This window comes from Anolis carolinensis, chromosome 5 (assembly GCF_035594765.1).
Source record: "Anolis carolinensis isolate JA03-04 chromosome 5, rAnoCar3.1.pri, whole genome shotgun sequence".
In the NCBI taxonomy this organism is placed as follows: Eukaryota; Metazoa; Chordata; class Lepidosauria; order Squamata; family Dactyloidae; genus Anolis; species Anolis carolinensis.
Genome location: NC_085845.1, coordinates 4,144,633 through 4,169,950, shown reverse-complemented (window position 1 = coordinate 4,169,950; position 25,318 = coordinate 4,144,633). Strand labels below are relative to the sequence as shown.

General features: G+C 44.1%; 1 protein-coding gene across 2 annotated transcripts; it reads left to right on the top strand.

Annotated features, from left to right (window-relative positions):
* The first annotated feature begins 460 nt into the window (after nt 1-460).
* idh3b (isocitrate dehydrogenase (NAD(+)) 3 non-catalytic subunit beta) lies at nt 461-24,857 on the top strand. 2 transcript variants are annotated; one of them, XM_008121618.2, is made up of 12 exons: nt 461-587; nt 6,234-6,311; nt 8,437-8,535; nt 11,007-11,127; nt 11,265-11,325; nt 12,000-12,132; nt 13,824-13,957; nt 14,253-14,355; nt 15,615-15,761; nt 15,879-15,973; nt 17,691-17,751; nt 18,823-24,857. In XM_008121618.2, exons 1-12 carry the CDS (start codon nt 552-554, stop codon nt 18,910-18,912), a joined length of 1,158 nt encoding a protein of 385 aa, XP_008119825.1. In that variant the 5' UTR covers nt 461-551; the 3' UTR covers nt 18,913-24,857. The 2 variants fall into 2 exon arrangements, with proteins under 2 accessions (XP_008119825.1, XP_016853265.1); XM_016997776.2 differs by having other exon boundaries at nt 462-587; nt 24,656-24,857.
* The last annotated feature ends 461 nt before the right edge of the window (nt 24,858-25,318 follow it).

Here is a 25,318-nt window from a genome sequence, read left to right as displayed (position 1 = left end):
GCAACACCTCCCAACAAAGGATTCCCCCCAGGCAGGAATCAGCCAGGATTTGAAGCTTCAAGGCTATTCAATGCTAATCAAGGTGGCCAATGGCAACATTCCCACTTGCCTCAGGCAGACAAGAATCCTTTCTCCCACCCTGGATATCATTCCACAGAGATATAAACCCCACTTGCCTAGTTTCCAACAGACCTCACAACCTCTGAGGAGGCCTGTTATAGATGTGGGTGAAACGTCAGGAGAGGATGCTTCTGGAACATGGCTAGACAGCCCGGAAAACTCACAGCAGCCCAATTTAAAAAACTTTCTCCATGTTTTTATGATAGAACCAATTAGGAAATGACATTGATAACCCAAGAAGAAAATCGCAATAGCAACAGGGAAGGTTCGGCCATAGAGAGGGAGCACAAGAGCCAGGCCAGACACTCCAACCGGAAGTTCTCTATAGTTCCGGCTCCCTCCCTCCCTCCCTCCCTCGGAGGGGCGGGGCGAAGCGAGTCCAAGGTGATGCAGAAGCCCTGCCCGCGCGGGTGGCATTCTGGGATTCCAAGATGGCGGCTCTCATGGGTGTCCGTACAGCTGCAGCGGTGAGTGGCTGAAGGAAAGGGTTGTCGGGCAGGCAGGAGGCTCCGGGCTCACCCGAGGCCTCGCTCAGTGTGGCCTGCGCTCTGCTGGGCCTTCGCTGCTTGGGGCTGGGCGTAGAGAGGCCCGCGAGGCTGAGAAGATGGGTCACCCTGTGAGGGCCTGAAGGGGAAAGAGGGGTGGAGGCCATAGGCCATTAAGGCAGGAGCATTAGAAGGCACACGTCGTCAGGGGTGCCGCAGGGTTAATAATAATAATAATAATAATAATAATAATAATAATAATAACAACAACTTTATTATTATACCCCGCTCCATCTCCCCAAAGGGACTCGGGGCGGCTTACATGGGGCCATGCCCAAACACAACAATATAATAACGATAGCAAGACAATAAAACAAGGTCAGCATCTATATATATAAAAGGGTAATGAAATTTCGGCCTAGGACAAAACAACAAAACCACACATCCCAGAAACACTAAACTTGGCAGCACAACCCCTCATCCATGCCTCTACGCTCATACAACAAAAAGCTCCAGCTACTCCAGAAAACAGCCAGGCTTTGAGACTGCAAGGCTATTCACTGCTATTCCACCTGGCCAACAAAGGATTCCCATAAGCCACAGCAACGCGTGGCGTGGCAAAGCTAGTACAAAATAAAATGTTAAAAACAGGAGATGAATACACGGATCTGGGCCAAAGTGCAGAATATTTCAGAGTCAGGGAGAGGTAGATTCACAGCTAACATAGTCAATAAAGTACTAATATAATACTGAGAAGGCATAACTGGTGGATCTATTGTTAAGTAGGCAGATAAATCGAACCTACAACGATTGATCATCGAAGGCCTTTTGGAAGAGCCAGGTTTTCAGGCTCTTCCGGAAGGAGAGGAGGGTGGGGGTCTGCCTGATATCCCTGGGGAGCGAGTTCCAAAGTCGGGTTCAGTTCGTGGCCTCTCAGTGCTCAACATCTTTATTAATTTATTTATTTATTAGCGACATTTATATCCCACCCTTCTCACCCCGAAGGGGACTCAGGGCGGTTTACAAGTACTGTATAAATGCGTACAATACGTTATATTATACGACTATATTGCAATATTATTAGTAATATTGCATGTAATATAAATATACAATTAAAATAGTGAATTATAATTATTATTACATTGTATTATGTCATAATATTATTATTAATATTACATGTATATACAATGTATTATAATATTAGTATAGTATAATATTATTATATATCATTATATCATTAAATTGATACAGGAGACATGGTGGAAAGATGTCTTCTTGGCCCCGCCTTCTTCATTCTGCTCCAGAATGTTTTGTCCTAGGCCGAAATTTCATTACCCTTTTATATATATAGACTTAGGTCGGGCATGGACCAACCTCGGCCCTCCCTCCAGGTGTTTCGGACTTCAGCTCCCCGGCTGTTAGGAATTGTGGGAGTTGGGAGTCTAAAACACCTGGAGGGAAGGCAGAAGTTGGCCTATGTCTGACCAGTACACACTGATCATTGGCAGAGTTATTTATTTATTTATTTTCGTGTCAAAGCACTGCATAATAAATAAATTTAAAAGTGATGAAATACAGGAAATCACAAGCAGCTAAATACTTTTAGACCAAAAGTGGGCAGCAGCGACCGCATTGTCCGTAGCTTTAAACAACCCCTCCTCCGTGCATGAGGCAGGGCATTGTGGGCAAGCATACATATGCGGAGTTGTTTGTTCAGCTCCACAGTCACACAAGGTGGAGGATTCCTCCAGGTAGTGCCACCTTGCCAGGTTGTCTTTTGATCTGCCCACTCCGCTTCTCAGTCTGTCCAGGGACTTCCAAGTTGCCCATTCTTTTTTAAAAAATTATTTTTATTAATATATATAGAAATAAAGGGGGGGCCCTGGTGGCACAGTGTGTTAACGCGCTGAGCTGCTGAACTTGTGGGCCAAAAGGTCCCAGGTTCAAATCTCGGGAGCGGAATAAGGGCCCACTGTTAGCCCCAGCTCCTGCCAACCTAGCAGTTCAAAAACATGTAAATGTGAGTGGATCAATACATACCGTTCCAGTGGGAAGGTAACGGCGCTCCATGCAGTCATGCCAGTCATGACCATGGAGACACGTATCTGTCTGAACGTGTCTCCCGCTACGACCCACCTCGAAGCTTAAGATCATCAGATGAGGCCCTGTTCGCGGTCCCGTCAGCCTCACAGGTGCGTCTGGCGGGGACGAGAGACACGGCTTTTTCAGTAGTGGCTCCCCGCCTATGGAACACCCTCCCCATTGAAGACAGGCAGGCTCCCTCCCTCCTGTCTTTCCGAAAGAGGACAAAAACGTGGTTATGGGACCAGGCATTTGAGCATGAGTAGCAGCAAAAATGAGATAAGAATATATGACCTACTGACAGACCCCACATGAACATAAAAGCGCCTTAATTGTATATTTAAATATATAATTATGTATATTTTAATGTATATTCTTAATTTTATTGTAATTTTTAATCTTGATGGATTTTTTAATTTGATGACAACTGTTTTTAATGTGTATGTTTATATTGTAAGCCGCCCTGAGTCCCTTGATGGGTGAGAAGGGCGGTGTAGAAGTGATGTAATAAATAAATGGAGATGTCTATGGACAACACCGGCTTTTTGGCTTAGAAATAGAGATGAGCACCAACCCCCAGAGTTGGACACGACTGGACTTAACGTCAGGGGAAAACCTTTACCTTTATATAGAAATAGAATTCATCGAAAGAGTGAGAACAATTATTGAATAGAAAGTTGCCCATTCTTGGTTTGCCCCTGGAGGAAGACCCTCATGGGGGGGGGGCATCCAGTTAGAATTGCCTGGTTTAGCTGCCCAGGGGGACACTCTTGCTGTTGCTAAATACCTTGGTGTCACCTTAGATTGAACACTAACATATAGGAAACACTGCATGAACACCAAGCACAAAGTAGCTGCACGCAACAACATCCTGCGGAAACTTACTGGCAGCGCATGGGATGCAGACCCACAATTAACAAGAACATCAACCCTGGCCTTGTCTGACTCAACTGCTGAGTACACCTGTCCTGTCTGGCACAAGTCTGCCCGTGCAAAGCAGGTGGGCATAGCACTGAACGAAACATGTAGAATAATCACAGGATGCCTTAAACCTACACCTGTTGATAAACTCTACAAGTTAGCTGGCATTGCCCCTCCTGACGTGCGACGGGAAGGGCTTCATGAGAACCACCACTCCTCTTCCTTGGCAGAATACTTGTAGGGAACAGACACTCCTGGCAGTTAGGTTCTTTTTGCTTTAAGCACCATGAATAATCACCATTCAACCAGTCTGCTGTTATTTATTTATTTCCCATACTTGTATCCCATCCTTCTCACCCCGAAGGGGACTCAGGGGCCTCACAACCAGCAACAATTCGATGCCCAACATACGATTCCAAAAGTAACAATTAAAATTAAAGCCAAACATTAAAACATAAATTAATTAAAACAACAATTAAAGTCACACAAGTTCCAAATCGTAGTCCAGGATAGGTCCATTAGTCAGTCACTTTAGAAGTTCTCAATTATTGCACTGCTATAGTTACTGCTCAAATGCTTGGTCCCGTAACCATGTCTTAAGTTTTTTTCCCCCCTAAAAGACAGGATGGAGGGGGCTATTCTGATTTCATTAGGGAAGGCGTTCCACGGGCTAGGGGCCACCACTGAGAATGCCCTGTCTCGTTCCCACCAATCAAGCTTGCAAGAGTGGTGGGATCGAAAGCAGGGCCTCTGCCGATGATCTTAACCTCCGGGGTGGGTGATAAAGAGAGATACGTTCGGACAGGTAAGCTGGGCCAGAACTCTTTAGTGTTTGTGTTTGTGGGAGTTGAAACCCAAAACACCTGGAGGGATGGCTGAAGTTGGCCCAGGCCTGACTTAGAGGAAGGTTTAGAGGGCATGCTTATGCAGTTTGCAAATGATACTAAATGAGAAGGGAGAGCTAATACTCTAGAGAATAGGATCAGAATTCAAAATGACCTCAACAGATTAAAGATCTGATTTGCCAAAATAAAAAAAATGAATTTCAACCAGGACAATAACAATAATACAGTAGAGTCTCATTTATCCAAGCTGAATGGGCCGGCAGAAGCTTGGATAAGCGAATATCTTGGATAATAAGGAGGGATTAAGGAAAAGCCTATTAAACATCAAATTAGGTTATAATTTTACAAATTAAGCACCAAAACATCATGTTATACAACAAATTTGATAGAAAAAGTAGTTCAATACATAGTAATGTTATGTTGTAATTACTGTATTTACGAATTTAGCACCAAAATATCACGACATATTGAAAACATTGACTACAAAAATGGCTTGGATTATCCAGAAGCTTGGATAAGCGAGGCTTGGATAAGTGAGACTCTACTGTAATAGTAATAAGCTTTTGTATCTCACCACCATCTCCCCGAAGGGACTCGGAGTGGCTTACAAAGTCACTCCAGGGTGCACAAATAACATACAGCAAGTAAAAAACAGTATAGAAGTATAAAACGAGTCACATAAAATTATAACAACAGCCCCGGTCAACACATATAATGTAAAATCAAAATAATACAATTTTAAAACATTAGTAGATAAAACTAACTGCCATCGATTCACAAAGTGCCAAGTGTCAACTTCATGTAGGCCCATTCAGCCTACTCAAAAGCCTGTTTGAACACCCATGTTTTCAGGCTGGAACAGAAGGATTGAAGGGTGGGGGGCTAATCTAATATCTTTTGGGAGGGTATGTTAAAGCAGGGGAGCCACCACAGAGAAGGCCCTCTTTCTCATCCCCACCAACTGTGCTTGAGATGGTGGTGGGATCAAGAGAAGGGCCTCCGCTGTTGATCTCAGATCCCACGCTGGTTTGCAGAAGGAGATGCGGTCATGAAGATAGGTTGGACCCAAGGCATATAGGACTTTACAGGTAATAACCTAATAACCTTTAATTGAGCCCGGAAACTTGTCGGAAGCCAGTGGAGCTGGCTTACAAATGTAAGATACTACACTTCGGCAGAAAGAATGAAATGCAAAGATAAAGTAGGGGTGATGCCTGGCTCGATAATAGTCCATGTGAAAAAGATCTTGGAGTCTTAGTGGACAACAAGCTGAACATGAGCCAAGAGTGTGATGCAGCAGCTAAAAAAGCTAATGGGAGTAAGGGCTACATCAAAAGGAGTCCAGTGTCTAGATCAAGGGAAGTCATGGTGCCCTTGTCAGACCTTATTACCTGGAATACTGTGTTCAATTCTGGGCACCACAGTTCAAGAGAGATATTGACTCTTAAGCTGGAAGGTATCCAGAGGAAAAGGGTGACTTCCTTTGGAGACCATAAAGTTTGTCCCCATCTTTGCTGTAGGAAAATGATGAATGAGCCCTGGTCTTTCTTGAAATTAGTCAAGAACTTTTCTTGACATAGTTAAAGCTGAATATCTATGAGAATAGAGTAAAACATCAAACATATTTAACATAGCCACAGTAACCAGTGTGCTTATACATGACAAAAGCACATGGCAGAACCAGAGAGAGCATGATGGGGACTAAGAATAGGATCCTGACGTTCTTGGTATTTCAGGAGCTGGTGGAGACATCCATTTCTGTCCCTCTGTTCCTTTGCAGTGTCTATTGCAATCCCAGAGCTGTGGAGTATGGAGAGGCCTTGGCACTTCAGCTGCTGTCCTGCAGAAGCAAGCCCAGGTAAGATGTCACTTCTTTTGGATGCTTTTAAGCAAAGGCTGGATGGCCATCTTTGATGGTGTCCTTCTGCATGGAAGGGGGTTGGCCCTTGGGGTTTCTTCCAACTCTGTGATTCTATGTTCCCCTGCAACTCTCAGATATATAGAGATGTTACATTCGTCTCTAGCGCAGCATTTCCCTATTTCCATTTATAGTAATACCCTTGTAACTGCAAAACCTCTACTTGTGTTTTCTCTTACCTGCACCCAGGTTAAAAAATAGTGTCTCTAGAACTTTTCTAGACCCCCCAGGCAATTCTGTGGTATAATTCTCCTGTACAGTATTACACTGGAGGACATAGCAAGCTCACACAGAGGATATCTTTTTAGGAACCACTAAGTCCCCCAGTGTGACTTAGTGATATGGAAGAACCATAAGTGAGATCATGTAATGCTTGTATCTGTGGCTTCAAATGACTGGAATTTGTCCAGGGAAAGATACCCTGTGGATACAGGTGTTTTACCATATTTCTGATCCCCTTATATCATAGATCTGCCATTCTAGATAGCTCTGAAATGCGAGGGTTGAATGAAAAGTAATACCTTCACCTTTGTTACTTGGGTTTGGATGGGAATATTTTAATAAATCAATGGAGAAATAATCCAGTTAAAGAGCACATAGTATGTGCTCTTTAATGACCACTATTCACTTTTCCACATAGTCACCAGACAATTGGATACATTTCTGCCAACGATGAACGAGTTTTCTGAGGCCGTCACGGAAGAAGTCGACACTCTGTTTCCGCAACCGGCGTCTCACAGGACCCATCGTGCACAGATCTTCCAATAGCCAAGCAAAGCAATAATATTGTGAAATGCCGATTATGCTTGAAATTTCTCTCTGAGTGAAACTCGGTGGTTGCTTTGTTTGTCACGCAAGTCAGATATTCCCACCTCAATATCTTTAAACTTACTCGCCCAACGATGCACAGTACTCACTTCAACACAATCTCCATAAACAGCTGGCATTCTCTGATGAATCTCCTTTGGGGTGACACCTTCTGCTGTCAAGAATTCAATGACTGCACGTTGCTTAAGTCGCATTGACCGACTATCTGCACAGGGTTCCATACTTATTTATTTGTTTACAGCATTTATATTCTGCCCTTCTCACCCCGAAGGGGACTCAGGGCAGATCACATTGCACACATAAAGGCAAACATTCAATGCCATGACATAGAACAGAGACAGAGATAAGACGCAGGCACCGGGCTGGCCTTGAACTCATGACCTCTTGGTCAGAGTGATTTGTTGATTTGTTGCAGCTGGCTTGCTTTCCAGCCTGCGCCACAGCCCAGTACTTCACACTTTAACAACACAACCGTTCAATTCTAAGGCTTCCTGCCAAATGGAACTACAGAGTCTACTGAACAAGCCAGGACCTGCCGCAGACCAGGACTGCCACCTGTTGGGTTACGAAGGTGGAGGCATTACTTTTCATTCAACCTTCGAACTTAACCAGACAAGCTTTTCTGTGACCTTAGTGAAATAGAAGTAATAGAGCTCCTTTACAAGAATCAGTATGGTATCTGCTGTCCTTGAAGATCTGCTTATCTTTCCTTGATTGGAAAGAAATTTAAACTCAATCCGTCATCTTAATTTGAAAATGAGAAAAGATAGGATTCTTTTTGTCACTTGTTGGGTAAATGATGGAAGGAACCAAAGCCCAGTCAGCAGAAGCCATACAGAGCATCTTGGGTTCACAGTTACTGTCTCTCCATTTATAAGGATCATGCAGACAGCTGGGGAGAGGGAAGGCTTTTCCCTGCTTGGGGTTCAGTGGGGCTCCTGCTGCTGGTCAGAGCATGCTACAGTGGCTGAGATGGACAAATGGCCTGTCGTAGTGGTCTGTGAGTTTCTGGAAATGTGGAAAGAAAGCGAGAAGGGAAAGACAAGGAGTTTTGAAACTGATTGCGTTCCTTCTGTCTCACCTTTCCTACCTAGCCCTTCACCTTATATAAAACCCATTGTTTTCCCTGGCCTAACTTTTTAAAACAACCCCTCTATAGAATGGTGTGAAGAGAATGAAAAAGTCTGGAGCTGAACTTGCTGCTTTGTGATGGGTGTGCTGCTGTGTTCTTTTCCAGGCAGAGAGCCCAAAGGCAGAGGGGGTGTTCCCCGTGACCATGATCCCCGGGGATGGGGTGGGCCCAGAGCTCATGCACTCAGTCAAGGAGGTGTTCAAGGTGAGTGCATCTGCAAGGCCTCTCTCTGGCCTCTGAGGGTGGTGCATACTGTGTCAGCAGGAGGATGGGGGTTGGTACGAACTCCTGGTCTTTATCCTGAAGGGAAACTCAGGAGGTGCTGGAACCCCATGGGAGAGAGAGAAGCACAGGAACCCCTTTGCACTGCTATGATCCCACTTCAGTTGCCATGACAATGTCCTAACTAATCCTGCAGTATGTAGTTTTGTCAGAGGAAGTAGAGCTGCTCTCTGGTGGAGACGCCTAAATAACTCCTCCCTAAATGCCATATCCCAGAATTCAATTGCCATGGCAGTTGAAGTGCAACCATAACACTATAATTGTGTAGTGTGAAAATTTCCTGCATCTCAGGATGTATCAAAAGTCTCACCAGTTAGCCAAACACTGATTTGAAACCTACTTTGGGGGCTCAAGCCTAAATTCAGGTGCTAATTCTGACTAGAGTAGAGACACCGAATCAGTGGTATTTATCTCTGTGTTGGTTCCCCCTTCATCAGTGAATTCTGTGGATTTGTTCCAATGAGGACTAGTCCCTGGGACACCACTCATACTTTTCTGGAAGTACTGCTGGTTGATCTTCAAGCACAGATTCTGTAAGCACAGAGAATCCTGCTTCACATGCATGAAACCTAGGCCCCATCTACACTGCCAGATAAAAACCAGATTATCTGCTTTGAACTGGAATATATGGCAGTGTAGACTCATATAATCCAGTTCAAAGCAAATAATGTGGATTATCTGATGGACTATATGGCAGTGTAGAAGGGGCCCTAGTCACATTTAGGATATTGCTTCTTCATGATAAGCCTCATCAACTTCAACTGCATATCACCCGCATATAGAGTTCTTGGCCATCTGTCAGGGGTACTTTGATTATGCTTTTCCTGCATGGCAGAGGGTTGGACTAGATGGCCCATGTGGTTTCTTCCAACTTTATTATTCTACGATTCTAGGCCCCTTCCACACAGCTGTATAAAATCCACATTGAACTGGATTATATGGCAGGATGGATTCAGATAACCCAGTTCAAAGCAGATATTGTGGATTATCTGCCTTGATATTCTGGGTTATATGGCTGTGTGGGAGAGCCCTATGATTCTCCTTGAGTTGTGAGTTGCTTGTAATTATTGATGTGTATATCTTGCTCCCTTTTATTTTAACAGACTTTTTAAAAAACAAAGCCATGCAAATATTTTCTTAGTCAAGATGCATTGGGCTGGTTTGGGAAATGCAGCCTTTTGGGTATATACATTGCACCTTGTTAACCTTATTCCATACCCTTAGTCTGAAGATTGAAGTACCAACTATACTGCTACAGGGCATTGAACATGTTTTAATTGTTTTTAAATTGTTGTTGTTGTATGCTTTTTTTCGATGTATTTATTGCTGTGTCTGGATTTGTTTTTACTGTTGTATTTTTATATTGTTTGGGCATGGTCCCTTTGTAAGCTCCCCCGAGTCCCCTTGGGGAGATGGGGCGGGATATAAGAATAAAGTATTATTATTATTATTATTATTATTATTATTATATCCCAAGGCACTGTCTCTTTCACACCAGTGTTTGTCCCTTAAAAGACTGACTATTTGCGCATAAGGACAAGCCAGTGAACCCCCCCCCCCCAAACACACACACACGTAAATGAAAGAGAAGGATTTCCTTCAAGCCCTTCCAGATAGTCCAGGCTCTAAGCCAGGGGTCCCCAAACTTTTTAAACAGGGGGCCAGTTCACGATCCTTCATACTGTTGGAGGGCCGGACTATAGCTGGCCACTGAGCAATAATAATAATAACAACAACAACAACAACAATAAAAAAGAGGGTTGGAAGAGACCCTTTGGGCCATTGAGTCCAATCCCCTTCTGCCTTTGTGCACTGAAAGCACAAGCAAAGCTCCCCTGACAGATGGCCACCCAGCCTCGATGATGATGATGATGATGATGATGATGATGATAATAATAATAATAATAATAATAATAATAATAATAATAATAAAGAGGGTTGGAAGAGACCCCTTGGGCCATTGAGTCCAATCCCCTTCTGCCTTTGTGCACCAAAAGCACAAACAAAGCACCCCTGACAGATAGCCACCCAGCCTCAATGTTAATAATAATAATAATAATAATAATAATAAAAAAGAGGGTTGGAAGAGACCCCTTGGGCCATTTAGTCCAATCCCCTTCTGCCTTTGTGCACCAAAAGCACAAGCAAAGCATCCCTGACAGATGGCCACCCAGCCTCAATGTTAATAATAATAATAATAATAATAATAATAATAATAATAATAATAATAATGAGGGTTAGAAGAGAAGAAGAGACCCCTTGGGTCATTTAGCCCAACCTCCTTTTGCCCTTGTGCCGTGGGGGCCGGATAAATGGCTTCGATGGGCCGCATCCGGCCCCCGGGCCTTAGTTTGGGGACCCCTGCTCTAAGCCTTTAACTGGATTCTCTGCAGGTTGCTGGCGTCCCAGTCCAGTTTGACGAACATCACCTGAGTGAGGTGCAGAACATGGCCTCGGAGGAGATCCTGGACAAAGTTTTTGAGTCCATGAAGAAGAGCAAAGTTGCCCTCATAGGTACAGACAGGGCCAGCCAGACTGAGGGGAGGGGAGCCCTGCCATCTTGGGGCCTAGCCACCTTCCCTCAAACCCGAGGCACACCCACCCCACGTAGGACTTGGAGCCGTTCTGTCACATTTCTCATGTCCTTTCAGGGAAGATCCACACCCCGATGGAGTACAAAGGGGAACTGGCCTCCTATGACATGAGGCTCAGGTAGGTTGCAGTCCCCCTTGAACAGAATCCTTAATTTCTGTAGGCAGTTTGGGTTCAATCACAGCTCCTATGTTAATGGCAACAGGTGAACAGTGCCTCCATTGCGAAGAGGCGATGGGAAGTACATGGTGTTTGAAAAAGAGCTCCCTATTCACTATTGAAATTAAATGGTGAATAGGGAGTTTTTTTTCAAACACCCTGTACTGTATTTAGAAAGCTATTTTGAACAATATTTTTTTCTTGATGTTGGTGTTGCTAAAGCACATAGTTACTAATAATCAAATCAGTAAGATGGTGAATATTTATCTTTCTATCATTGGGATGTAAGGATCCAAAAAGGTTAAATTCCATAGTACAGAAATGTAATTTTACAGAATAGGTGAGTCTACAAATGACTTTCCAAAGAGGCGTAGCAATAGCCATACACCCCTAACATCAATTTTTCCCTGGACTCAACATAATTTGAAGCATATGCAAAGGAAACACTTTATATTGGTGCAGTTTTTGACTTGGAGGAGATGTGTGTACTTGCAACAGATTGAGCAAACATCACCCCACCCCTGGGTGTTGATTCCCTATCAGAAGCATCAGCAGCTGAATCAGGGCAGCATTTATAGGCGAAGGGTGGTCTATAGGGAAGACCGTAAGCATAGCTTGAATTCCTCCTCTTGCAGACGCAAACTAGACCTCTTTGCCAACGTGGTCCATGTGAACAGTCTCCCCGGCTACAAAACCCGGCACAACAACTTGAACCTGGTGATCATCCGGGAGCAGACCGAGGGGGAGTACAGCTCCCTGGAGCATGAGGTGGGCTCTGGCGCTTTTTCCCCATGTGCCTAGGAATTGCTCCCTTCCCTAGTTCAGGCTGGATCTACACTGCCAAATAATACAAGTGAATTGAACTGGATTATATGATCTTACACTGCCATAGAATGCAGTTCAATGCAATTAAACTGCATTCTTAAACAGCATTATATGCCAGTGTAGATTCAGCCTTATAAGGCAGGGGTAGTCTGGAAAATAGCCCTTCGTCAGATTCTGCAGTCAGGCCAGGCCGTTGGATTGGGCAAGGGAGTGTCATTGTGTGAGTCAGAAAGACATTTCTAACAAGCATTTTCAGACTGGGGGTGACAACATGGGTTGTAAGTCTACACTACTGCTACTACTACTAATAATAATGATAATAATTTTATTTCTAGACCGCTCTCTCTCCCCATAGGGACTCAGGGCAGTTAACATACATATAAACTGTCAACATTCAATGCTACGATTTCATCATGAATATCAAAAGTATAAAATGGCAATAACATACACATTATAATAAAAATTCCACATTAGAAAAACAATACATTTAAACATGACAGTCAGTAAAAACATTATTGCACAGAACAAGCAATAATGTATACCTGGACCAATTTAAGTGACCAAGGTGCTGAAAATGTTCAGTCCTTGTTCTAGTTTCACTTAGACTATAGCTGCTATGAAGTGGCAGTTATGTTAGTCCTCCTCCTCTCCGTATGCTATGGTGCATTATATTATTATATTATTATTATTTTATTGTAAGTCTACATCAGAGTATGGCTGAACTGCTGCTTGAATTCCCTGGATCCCTCTTCTGGCTTCCTGAAGACTACCAAAAACAGACACAAATACTACTTTGCATTCATAGACACACACACACACTCCCCAAATACTTGTATTTTCCTCTGTAGCCCCCATGATGGCAAGTGCAACCTATGTAATGCATGTCTAGCTGCTATTTTGAGAGGGTTTCAGAGAATATTTAATTTGGCTATGGGGGTGCCCCATTCCGTGCTTCTGTCCACTCTGGTCTCCTGAATGTAAAATGGGAATAGTCAGCATACATCTTCTCAGGCAGAGTTATGCTTTAATGGTGCTACACCAAGCGAACAATTGAATGTACAGTCTAATACTCAGTGCCCATTTGTGTGCAAAGACGCCACAATCTCAGTTCCACCACCTTGATCTGAATGTGGACATTCCCCATTGGACTGAAATGTCCACCTGGGAGAACGTACTTCTCTGTAGGACATCAGCAGGGTCTGGCCGTACCTTACATTAATATCCAAAGAGCAAGCCAGAGGAGGAGGACCCAGAGCAGTTATCCTGTGGGACTGGAACCTCCATGTCTAGAAGAATACCAGGGGGTTGGGGGCGATCTGGTGGGCAGCATTTTCCAATGTATCCTGCTTTTCACCCACAACAGCTCCAAGAACAACTTACTGTGATCACTTATTGAGCTAGACCATCTCTTCTTGGAATCTAATGAAATGATATCAAACAGAAAGGGTTGTGGAGGGAGGAGAAAATCAAGAAGACTCTCAGACGCGGGCTCTAAGACAGCAAATTCAGGGAGTGGAGGAGCCAAGTGAGGCCTTGGTGCCTCCTTTTTGATGAAGACAGCTTTGATGTTTGCTGAGCAGAGCTGTTTACTGGGCTACCATTCACACCACCCCTCCTCCTTTTCCCCCGTTCAGAGTGCAAAGGGGGTCATTGAGTGCCTGAAGATCATCACTCGGGCCAAATCCCAGCGCATTGCCAAGTTTGCCTTTGATTTTGCCACCAAGACGGGGCGCTCCAAGGTCACAGCTGTCCATAAAGCCAACATCATGTGAGTAGAGGAACCGGGGTGATGCAAACCCCAAATACATGAACCGCATAGTTCATGTGCCCACCCCTTTTAGCCTAGCCTTGTTCTCTCACTGATGAATGGTCCAACACCACCACCACCCCAACAGCAAGTGGGTCATTAAACCACAACTTCTTTCTCTGGCCCAGATAAGGCCGCCAGAAGATGGGTCCTGCTGAACTGTAGCGAGTCCCCGTTGGGGAGATGGTGGCAGGGTATAAATAAAGTTTTATTATTATTATTATTGACTGGTTGTGTGTGTTTTCCTCCCTTCCAGGAAGCTGGGCGATGGGCTTTTCCTACGCTGCTGTGAGGAGGTGTCAGAATTGTACCCCAAGATCAAATTCGACACCATGATCATAGACAACTGCTGCATGCAGGTCAGTGAGCCCGGCCGTGCCTCATAAGGAAATAAGGTCCTAAAGCAAAGCGGATAAGATGCTCAGCAGGGCAGCATTGGGTCAGCCAGGTCAAGCCGGCCCACAGAGAGGGAGGGACAGCTACTATTCTGGGAGAAAGTGCATTTACTTTAATAACATGGCCCGTGTGGCCTCAGCCTTTTGCCTTGGGACTAAATGGAATAAATAAAAACAGAAGTCAACGCACTGTGAGAAAACAGCAGTGTCAGGGTGGTTCTAGATCAGGTTGTCTTAGACTTCAGTTCACGGAATTCTTAGTTAAGTCTTTCTAAATTTCTGATTTGCCCACCATATTCCTGGTTCTGGTTATTGAGGTTTGTTTTGATTTCTTTATACTTTACTGTTCTTAAGTTGAAATAGTATCATGTGTTTATTATGTTTTTAAATGTGTTTTTATATGGCTAACTTCTTTGTTGTTGCGCTTGTCCTCCTTATAAGCCACCTGAATCTCTTCGGGGAGATGGTGGTGGGATATAATAAAGTTGTTGTTGTTGTTGTTGTTGTTGTTGTTACTGGACAAGCTGGCTGAGCCTCCTGGGAGTTGCAGTCCCAAACTCTTGGGAAGGCCACAGGTTGTGCAGGCCTCATCTGGATTGTAGCCAGCACTAGAGATGGAATGCTTTTAAGTATGGGATTCTGTAGAAGATGAACAGAAAGGGGCTGTTGGGGTTGCCTTGAGGAATGGGTTCCCCTTGGGATTCTGGGTGGCAGCAAGGGGTGCAGGACGATGGGTCAGAGCAGGCATGGGCAAAATTTGACCATTCTGGTGTTTTGGACTTCAACTCTCACAATTCCTAACAGCCTAGTAGGCTGTTAGGAATTGTGGGAGTTGAAGTCCAAAACACCCAGAAGGCCAAAGTTTGCCCATGCCTGGGTCAGAGGGTCTATTTTGGCCTGGTGCAGATCTTGGCTTGCTCCTCCTTTTACTTGTGTTATCTGTAACCATCCATCTATCTCTTCCTTCTCCCTAGCAGATTTCAGGAAACAGTTGCAAATACATACTCACAAGAGTTAAATTAGAACTGAACTAGCAACATTATTATTTAAAAAATTTAAAAAATGTAGTCTTTTAGTCAAGTTGCAAAATGTTTTGTTCTGAGTTGACTTGGCCTGCGTGCTGCTGGCTCCTCAGGAAGTGCCTTGGGATTGGGATGGATTTCAGCCAAGTCTGGCTCGACCCACCTTGATTTCGGCACCCCTTCTCTTTCGGTCTCTTCCAGCTGGTGCAAAACCCCTACCAGTTTGACGTCCTGGTCATGCCCAACCTGTATGGCAACATCATCGACAACCTGGCAGCCGGCCTCGTTGGAGGAGCTGGCGTGGTCCCTGGGGAGAGCTACAGCGCCGAATATGCTGTCTTTGAGATGGTGAGAGACCAGGCAGGGCCCTCCTCCCTCCTTCCCTCCCTGAGGCAGTAATTGGCTGCCTTCTCTTTGAGGGCTTTAGAAGAGAGGACTGATGGTTTTTCCCTCTGCACTTTCTAGGGTGCCCGCCACCCCTTTGCCCAGGCCGTGGGGAGGAACATCGCCAACCCCACTGCCATGCTGCTCTCCTCTGCCAACATGCTGCGGCATCTCAAGTAGGTTCCCTGACACCCAACAGATGGGTCTGGTGCCATGTTGAGTGGCATAGATGGGGGAAGAAGCGGGTGTGAGAAGGGAGTCCAAGATTTGAAATGGGTTTGCTATTTGGCAGGGGGTGGACTGGATAGCCTAGAGGTCTCTTCCAACTCTATGATTCTATAGCTCCCAGGTTGATCTTGCAGGGTTGTTGTGCCCATGAAGATCTAGGCAAGGCCTCCAATTCCCAAAAGCCCCAATCAGCTTCTCCAGTGGTTAGGAATGCTGGGAGCTGAAGTCCAAAACACCTGGAGGGCCAGGGATGTGCAGGCCTGGCCCAGGCTGTGGGGGGTTCGGAATCCCCCCCCCCCCAATGTCTATAGGCCAGCAGCATATACGGATACAGTGTAATTATCTGTTCCTTTCTGTACTGGAGACTGGCAGCCAAGGGCTTACAGACTGGCATCTCTCCATGTTCCAGCTTTTTGAGTAACACTGGCTTAGATGTGAGCAGACTTCCCTTAGAAGAAAGATTTCAGGAAACGCCAATTTCAGCTGATAGCATTTGTGTCGTTACTTTGATGATTCACATAATTTAATGGTATGCTTGGACTGACTGCATTCACTGACTTCATGAAGTCAGTGAAGAATAACATTAATCTCCCAAATGTTTACCTTTGTGGATAGACAAGTGATCTACAACAGTGCCTCTGGTATGTCACGATTGAATTTCACCCAGTCTTTTTTTACTATTCCCAAATACTATTGCAGCATTTTTCCTGAGTCAGTAGTAAAGATAACCTGCGGTTAGCATATTGACAATACCTAATTCCGAAACCTTCGTCATGAACTTTATGTAAATATTGCATAACATGTTTATATTTGATGGTTTATAGTTTTAATTGTTTAATTTATAGTCCTATGTTATTGTTTTGTAGGTGTGATAATACTGCTTTTATTGTATGTAACAATGGCGAAGTGTGTTAAAGCACTGAGCTGCTGAACTCTCAACCAAAAGGTCCCAGGTTCAAATCCCGGGAGCGGAGTGAGCTCCCGCTGTTGCTCCAGCTTCTGCCAACCTAGCAGTTTGAAAACATGCTAATGTGAGTAGATTAATAGGTACCGCTCCGGCGGGAAGGTAACGGCGCTCCATGCCGTCATGCCAGCCACATGACCTTGGAGGTGTCTATGGATAACGCCGGCTCTTTGGCTTAGAAATGGAGATGAGCACCAACCCCTAGAGTCAGACATGACTGGATTTAACGTCAGGGGAAAACCTTTACCTTAATGCATTGAAAGTTTGCAATTTATTTGCTGTGAACCGCTTTGAGTCCCTCCAGGGGTGAGAAAAGTGGTACAGTAGAGTCTCACTTATCCAACATAAATGGGCCGGCAGAACGTTGGATACGTGAATATGTTGGATAATAAGGAGGGATTAAGGAAAAACCTATTAAACATCAAATTTAGGTTATGATTGTACAAATTAAGCACCAAAACATCATATTATACAATAAATTTGACAGAAAAAGTAGTTCAATACGCAGTAATGCTATGTAGTAATTACTGTATTTATGAATTTAGCAACAAAATATCACGATGTTTTGAAAACATTGACTACAAAAATGCGTTGGATAATCCAGAACGTTGGATAAGTGAGTGTTGGATAAGTGAGACTCTACTGTATATAAATGCAATAAATAAATAATCACACCCCCACGTCTTCCCTTCTCCCTCCAGCCTGGAATATCACTCGTCCATGATCTCCGATGCAGTGAGGAAGGTGATCAAGGTCGGCAAGGTGAGTCTTTTGAGCTGCCTTTCTCTCTCTCTCTCTCTCTCTCTCTCTCTCTCTCTCTCTCTCTCTCTCTCTCTCTCTCCTGGCTTTGCTTCTGCTCCATTTTTCCTCTTGTTGCTTGTTTCCTCTGCTCTTGCTTGGTGGGGTCTTCCATGGGGGGTTTGAGGGAGAGAAGGGATTGTGGGAAAGCTCGTTGCAAACCAAGATGGGGCCTTCTGCAGCTGGCTGATCAATGAGTCCACTGGGATTCTTATTTGCCTTTTGGGGATGCAGATATTTCACCCTCCTCTTGCACAGTCTGCTGGGCGCCTCTGTCTCTCTGGCATTGCTGCTTTGTCTCTCTCTCTAGCCAGCCAGCCTCTCCCCCCACACCTGCCATTGTCCTCCTCTGGTCCCTCTGCTTGTTGTGGTAATCTCTGAGCGGTTAGACTCAATTTAACCCTCTCTGGGGGAGATTCCACCAAAATCAGCAGAATAGCAAAAGCAAAGCTTTCAAATGCAACAGTTACTTACACGGGGTGAGCAAAGAGAAGCCTTTGTCTATTTAGGATTGCAATGGACTGCAGAGTCTCAGTAAAAGTTCAAAAAAGTATTTATTTAGGTAAAAAGAACTCCATTGTAGATAGAAAGGCTTGGGAGCTGTCTAGTCTACTCTAGACTGGTTTCTAAGGGAAAATAAGAAAGGCAAAATAACAAACATCTAAATAGTTACATCTTGCCAGAAGAGATGGCGAGATGCTTGTTAGCTAGAAGAACAAAGGGAGAAGAGAGAACCAAAATGGTTCCAACCTCATGGTCCAGTTTATTGGGGCCATAAAAGACATTCTGACCAATAGGAAGTTAGTGTTCCTAAAGATTCACATTTCTACTAACTTCAAAGTAAGGGATGTGACGTAAACAGGATAGAGTGAAACACAGTAAAGCCTGTCTAGGCATGCTTTGGAAACAGGGAAAGGATTCCCTCAATCTAACTCAATCATCTATCTAACTACATTTGGACTTGAGTAGTCCAGGATGATTTCCCAACACTGCTCACCGGCGCCTTTTCTCCCTCTTCCCTGTGTCGGACTCTAGGTGCGGACCCAGGACATGGGCGGGTACTCTACCACCTCCGACTTCGTCAAGTCTGTCATTGACCACCTGCACCCCCACTATGGCATCTAGGGCTTCACACTCACAGACTTCACACTCCCAGCACACGCCCTCAACTGCCCTGTTCCCCTCGTTTCCTTCCTTTCTGGCACAGAGCTTGGCCTAAGCATCCTCTTGGCCATGATCTCCCCCTTCCGTCCCTGCCCTTAATGAGAGTGCATTGCCAGAGAAGGCAAAACACAAAGCCGAAGCCATTTTAGGCCCAGATTTTTGGCAGCACTGAGCTCCGAACTGCCAGCGGAAGGCTTCCTTTGCCCTGGAGGACTTGCTTTTTGGAAGTGCCAGGAAGACTGTGGGGAAAGCCACTCTAGAGAGGGTTCTTGTGGTGGGTTTTGGAGATTTCATAACAGATCAAGCGGAGTTTGTGCAGCCGTTCAAATACTTCACAGAATCAAGGGTCTTACAGCCCTGTGCCCTGAAGCGAACCTTACGAAACAAAGGCTGGTCAGAGAGAACGTTTGGGAGGGTCTGAATAGTGGAGGATGGAGGAGCCAATCATGGCAAAGGACTTTAAGAGTCAGTCATTCATCTTCACCTGGTCCTGGAAGCCCAGAATGTATTAAATTATGTCTGAGTGGGGAGGGAAGGGCTTGGTCTGTGGGAAGGGAATGCTGGACAATTCCACAGAGTCATGCGCTGTGCTAATAATAATGAATAAATGTGTAATATTATTATATTTATTATTATTATTAAATAATTTTCTTGACAAGAGAATCATACCACATCTATGCTCAAGTAAGGAAATGCATTATAAAATTACACATTTTTTAAAAATAAGAAACATCTATGCTATTGACGAGGGAAGGGCAAACTTGGTCCCTCCAGATGTTTTGGACTTCAACTCCCAGCATTCCTCACAGCCTCAGGCCCCTTCCTTTTGCCCCTCAGCCGCTTAAGCGGCTGAGGGGCAAAAGGAAAGGGCCTGAGGCTGTGAGGAATGCTGGGAGTTGAAGTCCAAAACATCTGGAGGGACCAAGTTTGCCCATGCCAGCTATAGAATGAATCCACTTTAACTGCCTTGGTTCAATGCTATGGAGTCATGAAGCCTGCAGTTTCACAAGCCCTTGAGCCTTCTCTGCCAAAGAATGCAGGTGCTTCACCAGACTACAAATCCCAGGATGCCATAGCATTGAGCCACGGAAATTACAGATCATATCCTTTAAATAGGATCTCCACCTACTCCTGAAGCAGCTTCCCCTTTTTCCTCTGGACTAAGATTGCTGTATAACGCGAATCTAATGCGCACCCTAATTTTTGCAAGGTAATTTAACCAAAATAGGTGAACATTAGATCCGAGTAAATAAGGCAAAACAAACCAATATCCAAAACTAGCTGTGCCCGGCCACAAAGGTATGGGAAATAAAGTATCTTATATTATCTGCTTAGAACTGGATTATATGAGGTCCCTTCTACACAGCTGTATAAAATGCACACTGAAGTGGATTATATGGCAGTGTGGAGTCAAGATAATCCAGTGCAAAGCAGATAATATAAGATGATAAATGGGTTATATAGCTGTGTGGAAGGGCCTTGAGTCTGCACTGCCATATAATCCAGTTAAATTCTGATAATCTGTATTTTATAGGCAGTGTGGAAGAGTCCTAACTTCGGCCTAACTCTGCCTGTCCCCTGGACTGTGTGGGTTGCTAGGAGACCAAGTGGGTGGAGCTTAGCCTTCTAACTGGCAGCAATTGGCTAAAAACCATTATTCCTCTCCTTCTAATTAGGACTTAATTTTTCTTTTCTTTTTGTTGTATGAGCGTAGAGGCATGGATGAGGGGTTGTGCTGCCAAGTTTAGTGTTTCTGGGATGTGTAGTTTTGTTGTTTTGTCCTAGGCCGAAATTTCATTACCCTTTTATATATATAGATGTACATACAGTAGAGGTTCACTTATCCCACATTCGCTTCTCCAACATTCTGGATTATCCAACGCAGTCTGCCTTTTAGCAGTCAAATGTTTTTGTAGTCAATGTTTTCAATACATTGCGATGTTTTGTCCCCTTGGGGAGATAGGGCAGAATACAAATAAAGTTTTATTACTATATATTATTTTGGTACTAAATTCATAAATACAGTAATTACTAAGTAGTGTTATTGCATATTGAACTACTTTTTCTGTCAAATTTGTTGTATAACATGATGTTTTGGTGCTTAATTTGTAAAATCATAACCTAATATGATATTTAATAGACCTTTTCTTAATCCCTCCATATTATTCAACATATTCGCTTATCCAACATTCTGCTGGCCCGTTTACGTTGGATAAGTGAGTCTCTACTGTACTAAAAACTATTATTATTGTTATTATTTGTAGCCCACTTTCCCCCTAAAATTGGGACTCAAAAGTGGCTCACCATTTACAAGCGGTGCAATTAAAAGCACCCAAGCAGTGAACGTCAAAATAATAATAATAATAATTATTATTATTATTATTATTTTATTTTTGTACCCCGCCACCATCTCCCCAGAAGGACTTGGGGTGGCTTACAGATATAAAACCAGCATACAGTATACAGTTTTACAAAAACACAAATAAATTTAAAAGGCATTAAAAAACACAATCATTATAAAACACATGAAAAACACAGCAATAAAAACAAAATGAGCTGGGCAAAGTGGAACTTGTTTACAATTATTATACAATTATTCACCATATGAAAACAAATCAAACTTCAAGTTAAAAAGGAATAAAATGTACTGTATATACTCAAGTATAAGCCGACCCGAATATAAGCTGAGGCACCTAGTTTTACCACAAAAACTAGAAAAACTTATTGACTCGAGTATAAGACGAGGGTGGGAAATGCAGCAGCTACGGGTCAAATTCAAAAATAAAAATAGATATTAATAACATTGCATTATTTGAGGCATCAGTAGGTTAAATGTTTTTGAAAATTTATATAAAACTGCAATTTAAAATAGTAAGTCTTTAATAAGATAAGACTGTCCAACTCTGAATACCTATATACTCAAGTATAAGTCGACCTGAACATAAGCCAGCTAGGACCCTCACTCAAGTATAAGCCGAGGGGAGCTTTTTCAGCCCTAAAAATGGGCTAAAAAACTAGGCTTATACTCGAGTATATACAGTAATTTTTTTTTAAAAAAGATTAAGCTCCCTGGGTCTGCTGTTTTCTCTGCTCCGGAGCACAGAGAAGAGGCTGTAGATGGGTCAAATCCGCTGTTATTTTATATTTGCGTTGGCTTGAATTGGTCAGGCAATGGGGCAAGGCCTGGCCCTACCATTGCTGCATGTGACCTCCAGAACATTTCCTTGGCCTGGCTCTGCTCCATGACACCAGGTTCAGTGCAAAGCTTGGCCTGTGAGGCACCTTCTGCATGCTCCCATTGCAGCTGTCTTGCCAGAAGCATCCTCCTCCATCATCATCATCATCACCATCATCCCTCCCCTTCATCAAAGGTGGGTCAGCTTTGGACTGATCTGCACAGAGAGGCTAAAAGTGGAGCAAAGATGAGGTATTTTGCTTGCAATGAAGCAGCAGCCTTGAGTGCCGTTTTTAAGGGGAAGGCGGTATAAATGAGAAGTGGGCTGATGCATACTTGTGCTATAAACTGGAAGAAACAAGTCAGAAACGATGGCCTCTTTTGGCCTAATTAACTGATGGATATGAGGCTCAATGGCATACACCTGTAAACTTTTCAAATGTATATAGGAGACTGATACTTTTAAAAAATTGTAGGTTATCTGAAAAAGTAGCAAAGTGAATGCTGGCCTTTGCTAGCGTAGGCTACAGAGCTGTGCTCATTTGGCTGTTTGTATTATGTTGAGGGCTGTAATGATGTGGTTTGAGTGTTGGCCTGGGATGCTGGGGACCACAGTTGGAATTACCACTAGGTCTGAAAGCCCACTGGGCGACCTTGGGAAAATCCCACTCTCAGGCTCAAAGGAAGGCCATGGCAAACCTCTTCTGAACTAGTATTGCCAAGGAAATTCAAAGGTAAGATTCCCCTTAGTGCCCACAATAGGCAGAAACATCTGAAAGACGCCCAACAATCCCAAAGAATTCAGAAAGACTTAGTTCTGAATAGGCATGTGTAGGGTTGTACTTTGAGCAGATGGAAACTTTCTTTACGTTCAGTAAATTAGTTTAAAAATGAATTGCACTGTATAACAAAATATAAAAAATATGTTCCTGGTTTGAAAGGGTTATTTTTATTTAATTGAAAGTAGTTGTTCTACTCCAGAAACTTCATTTTTGTGGCTGCCACAAACTATGTTGAATTGGTTGAGACTGATATTCACTGAAAAACAATAGCAAAACGTGCTGCAGGATGTCCCAAAAAATGTTTTTCCGTGTTTTTATGATAGAACCAATTAGTAAATGACATTTATAACCCAGGAACAAAAATCATGTTACATAGTGTTGTTATGTTTATTTATACCCCCCTTTTTCTCTTCACAAGAAGCCCCACTGGCTTACATTAAAAGCATTTCAATACAATTTAAAATCCACAAATATACAAACATGAAAAGCCTGCCTGAATAAAATGAAAAAATAATGAAAGATTAATCTTCCTGGGCTCGCCAAAAGGAACAGATCCCTTGCCCTATTCTTCTTACATGCTTTCACGTTGTTTCTGACTTATGGCAACCCTCTCGAGTGCCCCACTGCCTTCCTCTGAAGCTAAGAGAATGGTTCTTGCTCAGTCACCCAGTGGCTTTCTATGGCCAGGCTCTGGTCTCCTGGAGCCTTTCAATGCTTAAACCAGTATGCCATGTTGCCTCACCTACAACTGGGGTGTCAACAAGTATAAGGATGCAGCCCACAGGTGGACAGTATGTCATTGGACTTCCGAAAATACTCGAGAAAAGAATCCTAGAATCCAGTTCTACCCAAAGAAGCCAGAAAGGGGAGAATTCCAGTTTCTTGAAGCCTAAGGTCACAATGGAAGCCAGCTTGGGGAGCTCTGTTGTGGCTCCTTTAGCATTCAACTGACCAGGAGTCAAAGGTCAGGCAGCCCAGCTGGCCTATGAGACCCACATTCTCAAGACTGGCAACCCAAGGAGACTGAAGAGCCCCACAAGGACCCCCCAGTCGGTGTCTCCCTCTCCGGTTGGTGAGTCGCAACTAGGCAACATGTGGATTGTTGTGTTCAACTGTGAGATGGGTTGTTGTACCATAGGTCAACCAAGCTAACCCCAACGTGTGGAGTGGCCAATTGCAAAGCTGTGAACCGGGAGCTGAGCTTGGGCTTGTGGCCACTTCTGCAGGGCTCCTCGGTGCTCTTCAAAGGGGAGCCTCACTACTGGTTATTAGGAATTGTGGGAGTTGAAGTCCAAAACACCTGGAGGGAGTGTGCCCATGCCTGCTCTGCACAAAGCTGTTTCCAGCCCCCAGTAGCCATTGCAGTTTTTTGACTTTGAAACTTAGTCCAGCATTGTAAGATCACAATGGTTAACTTTATCCCATTTCAACCCTTAAACTTCTTCAAATCCAGACGGGGTGATGGTGGGCACAGATTTATTCAATTATCTTTTGGGAATGAGAGATAAGCTGGCTCTGGGCTTCTCAGTATGTTGCCATCAGCTTCTGGCCCAGTCCCTCTCGCCAGTCATTCCATTTAGCTACACAAAGCATCTTGAATCCTGGCTCTGCTTTGGGCACAACACAGAAGAATCAAGATTCATTTTAACCATTTTAAGTTTTAATAAAGAATATAAACTATACAAGTGTTTCAATATATGGTATTCCACCTTGACTGTCACGTTAATCCTCCCCGCCTTTTTTGCAGGTACGGACCCCCGACATGGGCGGCTATTCCACCTCCCATGACTTCACCCGCGCCGTGATCACAGCCATGACGGAGTAGGAGAAGAAAGGACACGGACCTTGGTGCTCTCTGCTTTTGCTTCCCTGTTCTTGTTTATTTATTGCCATTCCGGCTGCTTGGCTGTCACAGCATCGCACAAATAAAAAGGCTTTGGCTGCTCTTCTCTCCTGAAGCAAAGGTGCCGTGGGGTTTGTGGCGGAGTTTGAAAGAGGCTGCCCCTTCCCTTCCTGGGTCTTTTAAAACTACAGCAAGCAGCTCAGGCCGACTGGCACGAGGCCAAATGCGTTTTATCCTCAGGAGCTGATCTTTGCCGTTAAGGAGATTTGATAGGGAAAAGCTCCTGCCATTTTCTAATCAGACATGGGAGGAACAAGGTGGGGACAAATCCCCAGGGATCCCATAACCACAAGGTGGTCAAACGGCATACTTATACTCTACAGCCTGCCCCCCCCCCCCCCAATACGCAAAGTTTAAAGCAGTAAGGTTATGGAGTGCTGTTGACTCCCTCCCTGGTATTTCAGCGCTTCAGCTCTGCAATTGCAACCAGTTGCTAGAGTCAAGTTAAAGAAAGCAAGCCATCGGCATCTCATGCAAATGGATCTCCTCGCCTGTGACCCCATCGTC